At 33.6% G+C, this 6,577-nt stretch overlaps 1 protein-coding gene across 2 annotated transcripts; it reads right to left on the reverse strand.

Moving 5' to 3' along the window:
- Positions 1-1,447: 1,447 nt before the first annotated feature.
- LOC118032626 (triphosphate tunnel metalloenzyme 3-like) lies at positions 1,448-4,135 on the reverse strand. 2 transcript variants are annotated; one of them, XM_035037388.2, is made up of 2 exons: positions 3,219-4,133; positions 1,448-1,772 (listed from the first exon to the last, which is right to left on the reverse strand). In XM_035037388.2, coding segments are annotated over exons 1-2 (618 nt in total). In that variant the 5' UTR covers positions 3,836-4,133; the 3' UTR covers positions 1,448-1,771. The 2 variants fall into 2 exon arrangements, with proteins under 2 accessions (XP_034893279.1, XP_034893280.1); XM_035037389.2 differs by lacking the exon at positions 1,448-1,772 and having other exon boundaries at positions 3,218-4,135.
- Between the last annotated feature and the right edge of the window lie 2,442 nt (positions 4,136-6,577).

A 6,577-nucleotide genomic window follows, 5' to 3' on the forward strand; every position in this document is an offset into this window, starting at 1 on the left:
CATTAATAACATGCCAGATACTCCATCAAATGATGAACACCAATGTTTTTATTGACATTACCAAAATCGAGATTTAGAATTAGGAGAGACCAGTGCAGCAGGCTCAAGGACAATTCCAAGAGACATACGAGCTCTTGATTTTTCAATTTTTAATTTTAAACTTATTTTTATTGTTTAGTTAAAGTGAGATTGACATGGTCAACTAAATACCAATGAGAAGTCCAGCAATTAAGAATGAGAATTCGAAGCCAAAAGCAAAGTGTTGAAAAAGATAAAATCAATCATTTTTTAAAAAACTTACTCATACCATATCCAGATAGCAACAATCTCTAGTTGGGATTTCAAGGGGGGAAGAACTCTCAAAGGATAACCACAACACTCTATAAAAAGCCTAAGCAAACCTAGCAGACTCAACAAGAAAGAAGTAAAAAAGAGGGAAGAGAGCAGAGAAGGCAGAATGAGGTTTCAAGTTTTCGTAATCCTTTTTGTTTGCTTAGCATTTCTCGTTAATGATTTGCTCAGGAGATGCTAATTGTGCAAGCTCCTGTGCTCAAGGTTGTAAATCACAAACACATTGGTATCAGTTTGGCCCAGTTTCCAAGTTTTGCCTCTGTCAATGCGTATGCCCACCGCCCCATTTTCATCTCCCTCCACCAGCCAAAGATCTCCCATCTCCACCAGCCCCCAGCCCCACCAGCCCGGAATCCATATGCGCCACCAAATTCTGGTGACCAAGGGCAGAAATGTCATGAAGCTGTACCAGGCGTCCTGAGGTGTGCATTCGAGCTTGTATCATCACTATCAAATCCAAAATTTGAGATTAGTGCTGACTGTTGCAGTGTTGTTAAAGTGGTGGAGGAGAACTGCTTGGCACAAGCATGGGTTCCTTGTATATCAACTTGATACTCCTTCTCAATCTCCAACAGCATTGCAAGAAATGCTAAATTATGGTCCCATCGTTAGATTGGCAAAATGTTTTTATTAGGGTTTTATCAGGTTAATTTTTATTTTTTTTATGGTCACTGTGCATCCCTGGTGCCTTCATGATTTTACCATGTAAGATTCATGTTGGTGCCTTCATGATTTTACCATGTAAGATTCATGTTGGTGCCTTAAGGGTGTTTTTTTTTAATTATTTTTTTTTTCATGTTTGGCTTAGGAATCGAATTCCCTCGTTGGAATTTTCTTCGAACTTTTCCTCATAATTTTGCGTTGAATTCTATTAAAATATTTGGTAGAGACTCGATTCTTTTTGAAGAGCCCGAACTTCACCATAACCACCTTCAAACTCAAGCATTTTCTGGTGATTGATCCAGTAAGTTTTATAAACCCTTCTTGAATCTCGAGGATATTCCATGAGGAGATGAATACAGTAGTGCTACCTTGCGACTCAGTTCCTTCTAGGGGCAAGCAGATAACCACCAACAAACAGACAACACAAAAAAGATCACAATAAAAAAGGATCATCTGCATGTGAAGGATGAACAATTGTAGGACACGAAAACATCTCAAGGTTACAGTATAACTGCATTGTTCCAAGGTTATAGTATAACAGCCTTGCAGAACAGAAATAATTTACTTTTCGAGTTCAAACTAGCACTGCCAAGAAAAATAGAATTCACTGCCCAGATCGATGCCTACAGGAGAGTGCAGCTGCAGCAGGACAGCAAGATGCATTCAAGAGAAGAAAATTTAGTGCTCTTCAGAATTGTCTTCGAACTGGGTTCCAGTGCTAGAACCACTTCCACAAAATAAGCATGTGCTGAGATAACCTGCAAAAGGATGAATCAATGGATAATCACCATAGCAATGCCAACGGAAATCTTATTGTCAGATTAATCATAGTTGCAGTTTGAGAATGACATCCTCATTGACTCAAAAGAACATGCCATATCGTGAACTTTTCAAACGATGGTATGAATTTGTTGTCCATTTATAAGTGAAAGCACGGCATAATTAACAACATGCAGGGGACTTGCAGACATGGCTAGAGCAGAATGAAAAAAAAATGCCTTTCTTTTGCCTCATAACCAAGTAAATAAAATATGCATCGCTACTGCAATTCTTCTCCTCGCCATTTAAGAAACATGTGATGCAAAGTGACAGACATGAAAAATCTGCAAGTTCCTGTATGAGGAAAGCTATCAAATGCAAGAGAAGAGGTACACTTGTAAGCTCATAGCCTGGTTACCTAATAACAGTTGATCAAGAATGCATGCTAAGAAACTCAATGAACTCTTTCAAGAGCCATGAGGAACAACTAAACAACCCAAGGTAAGAACTGAATTGAATTTTTGATAAACAGACTTGGTAAAAGTAGTGAACAGTGCAAATAAACTTCCTTTGAGGCAAGTGAGTGGCTAAACCAGCTGATCAAATTGTTTAGTAGTTTGTGAATCAAAGTGATTGGTTTGTGAAGACTTCTTAGTTGTTGTAAATATGGATGAGCTCAAAGGCATCTGGACACAACTTGTTCCGAGGATACGTAAACATATTGGTTTTCAAGAGCAAAAAATACTGCACACAAAGCACAATCACTATAGTTCTCTGGTGACTACATCTCATCCGTTATTACAGAAGCATTTTGCGGTAAAGAGGATGCTCCCAAAAAAATTCAACAAATGAGATTAAATTGAAGATTTATTTACAGTGCCCACCTAAGCGATCAAAATGAATGTTAGCAATTGCAAAACAGAATCAATTATCAATCGTACAAAAAAGAACGCAACCACATGTTAAACAAGAAAAAATTAGAACTTTGTAGAAGATGTATTACGCAACTGGCAACTGAATCTCAGACAACGAATATAATGAACAAATGTCAAACAATCAGTTACTAGGCATCTAGCTTCAAAAGAATTGGCCAGGTTTCATGAAAGAATAAAAGAGAAAACATATAAATGGTTTCCTTGACCGTTGTCATTTCCCAGACTTTGACATTTATCCAGGATAAAGCTATAGTGCTAGATCACATTAACAATAGAAACACCATCATTCAGCAAACAACAGTCCTCTCACAAAACATCCACAATCATCTAGTCACTACTCAATAACTACAGAACAAGCAAAGAGTGCAATTTTCTAAAGCACCAACAACAATATATAAAAAATAACATTGAATGACAATCATTCACCAACAAGCAATTTTCACATGAAGAATCATTCAGAAATCAAAAGGAAAAATAAAACACAAGTCCGAAAATTAATCTTTCACTTACTAAGGCAATTTCCCAGCTCGAAAAATCGCAAACTTTGACATCTCAGAGTACTTGTAATCAATCCCATTCTCCTTCAAAAACCCTTCAAGCTCTCTCTTAACTCTTTCAGGATCATCGCTCTCACACTCAACCTCGTAACAATCTCCAAAACTAAACTTACTCTCATCAACCTCCAACTTCAAACCTCTCCAATCATAAACCTCTCTCACATTTTCGAAACCGCCTAAACACACAAAACCCACTTCCCCATCAATCCCAAACTCGTCTTTACACCTCTTGATAACCCTCGACTCAATCGACCCCAACTTGCTAGCTTCCTCCACGCATTGCTTTCCAATCAATGGCTCTATTTCCTCCTCATCCTCCTCGACACGACTCACCCCATTAATCAGTACTGCCTTTGCCTTGAGTGACAAAACGCATCGCGTGATTTCATCGTTGTTATCACTGAATGAACGCAAGCGAAGCACTGCTCTTTGAGAAGCAAGAACGCCATTAGCAGAATCATAAAATACATTTTTTTGGTTGAGTTTTTTTAGGTGAAATGGTGAAAGGATTTCTTTTAACAGGCTGTGATTTGCTGCATCAAACAGACGCAATTTCACCTCCACCTCCATAAGGAATTCAATTGCTCTGTGGATTTTTTGTAAAAACGTTTTGATCTTTTTAGTGGTTTTTTGTGGGGTTTTGGTTATGGGGAGAGACCAATATGGTGGGACTTGGAGGGCTCAAAGAGGTGGAGGAGAGAGGAGGTGCTGGTAGCAGTGGTTGAGGAGGAGAAGGTGGTTGTTGTGGTGGTGGTGGGTTTTCGGGATTCTTGGAACTTGTCTTCAATTTTGACTTGGACTTTTGTTGTTTTTCGTCTTGGCATTTTTTGGTTCATGGAAAGAGGTGGGTAACCCTGGTGAGAAAAAATCGTTGTAGACGACTTGTCATGCCTGCTACTCGTTATCAAGCTTAACCATATTCGTTAAACTCGGCTTACTTGGTAGGTTTATCTATAAAACATGTGTCGAAGATTGGTTTAAAGGAGGATTTTTAGTGATTTAATTGATTTGTTTAAGCACAATTCAAATTTAATTATGTTAATATCATGAAACTAGAAAGAAAAAATTATTTAACATTTATTTTTTATTTCAAGTTGATAGTTAAAAGCATATTTCATATTACAATTAAAATATTATTTGTTAAAATTTTAATTTTTTTAAAATATTTTTTAATTATTTCAATGTACTAATATTAAAAATTATTTTAAAAATAACTATTATTATAATATTTTTAAAATACAAAAACAAACAAACTAAAAATATAATTCCTCACATCTAGTGACGGAGACAGACCCTACAAAAGAATTATTTTTCCATCCCTTCCCTTAATAATATTTATATTTATAGCTTAAATAATAAAATAATTAAAATTAAAAAAAATTTTAATTTTTATTTTTTGATTCTACCTCTCCTGTTCATTCAAACCTAATATAATATAGACTTAAAGATTGGGGATATATATGTGTGTGTAGATTTACAACATAGCGTACACGACTTTTTTTTTTTTTTTTTTTTTTGGTAACCCGGGGTGTCCGGGCCAGCTTACGCGAACCACGACTATTTCCCGGGCCCACTGAACATCCTGCAAGCCCAGTAGGCAGGTAAGGCACCATGGGGGTGACAGGCTGGTACTCTTGAGGATCGAACCCAGGACCTTCGCAAAGACAAGCTTTACTGTTGACCAATGGGCTAGATCCTCAAGTGTATAGCGTACACGACTTTTGGATTTGGAGGTGGGGGTGGGAGGCTGCAAATATTGACTTTGCCATTAATTATGATTATTATTATTCTAGATTTGAATTCTAACAAAGATTAATGTAGGAAAATCTTTTAATTGTGTATTCTTAATCTATCCATGTTCTATACATGTGATACAAATGAAAGACAAGTCTTAAGAGACTTTAGTTTTAATCCTAGGTAGATTTGATCATGCACAATGCCATTTGTTTGAAAAGATTAATTAATTGTAATTAATTTTAGAATGTGTTTAATAAGGCTAAACAAGGGTAAATACGAAGTTATTATCTCATCCATGTCTCTTTAATGAAATAATTAGTCGATCCTTTTATTTTTAAAAACCTAATATTAAGTCTCCATTTTCTCATATATGATTGTAACTTGATCCTTCTGTTGGTAATTCATCATGATGATTAATTCTTCTTTCTTTCAAATGTCCATTTATAATCTAAATTCTCGATGTTATATTCATTTAAAATTCAACATGATTAATTGCTTTAAATTAATTTTTTTTCTTGGTGTTTTTATATAATTTTAATGTATTGATGTCGAAAATAAATTTTTCTTTAACTTGATCCTTCTGTTGGTAATTCATCATGATGATTAATTCTTCTTTTCTTTCAAATGTCCATTTATAATCTAAATTCTCGATGTTATATTCATTTAAAATTCAACATGATTAATTGCTTTAAATTAATTTTTTTTTGGTGTTTTTATATTATTTTGATGTATTGATGTCGAAAATAAATTTTTCTTAAGAAAAAATATTTATATATATATTTTTAAATAAAAAAAACTTTAAAAATCAATCACTATTATAATATTAAAAATCCCATAATTTAAGACTTTTGATATTTAAGGCAGTGTTGCATTGCGTTCTCATAAATTTTGATTTTTTTTTTATTTTAAATAATTTTTTTATATTTTTAATGTGCTGATATTAAAAAATAATTTTTAAAAAATAATAAAAAAATTAATTTTAATACATTTTTAAAAAAAATATTTTGAACTATCAGCACTATCACTACCCCCAAACAGATATTAAACAGATATTAAAAGCTCTATCTGCAGCTCAATGGTAGAATACTAGTTTTGAAATTAGAGCTGGTTAGGTTATATTAAATAGGAAGAAAAATTAAGGTCCCTTGCTAACTCCTCTGTACCCATAATCAATTAAAATAGCTTTATGGTAGACATATTAATTAATATACATGCAAATAAATAAAAAGAAGAAGCAGTCGCCCTTGTGATTTTTCTTTTTGATGAATAGCCCTTGCCACTAATATCTACCACCTCCGCCACAAGCTTAAGAACTAATATAAAAAAAGTGTGTGTATATATATATATATATATAGAGACACGTGCGCAATATATTAAAATAATATTTTATTATTTATTTATTAAAAATTATTTTTAATATCATAACATCAAAAATAATTTGAAAAAAAATAAAAAAATATTTTTAAAATACAAAAAATAAACAAATTATACAGCATTTGGTTGATTGAATTAATAAAAATATCTTATAATTATTGACAAACTCCAATAATAATAGGCTGATTAACGGTATATGGT

This window comes from Populus alba, chromosome 6, assembly GCF_005239225.2.
Source record: "Populus alba chromosome 6, ASM523922v2, whole genome shotgun sequence".
Lineage (NCBI taxonomy): Eukaryota > Viridiplantae > Streptophyta > Magnoliopsida > Malpighiales > Salicaceae > Populus > Populus alba.

What these genes read in the sequence shown, in the direction of transcription:
- LOC118032626 (XM_035037388.2), bottom strand. Translation starts at nt 3,835, where the DNA reads ATGGAGGTGGAGGTGAAATTGCGTCTGTTTGATGCAGCAAATCACAGC.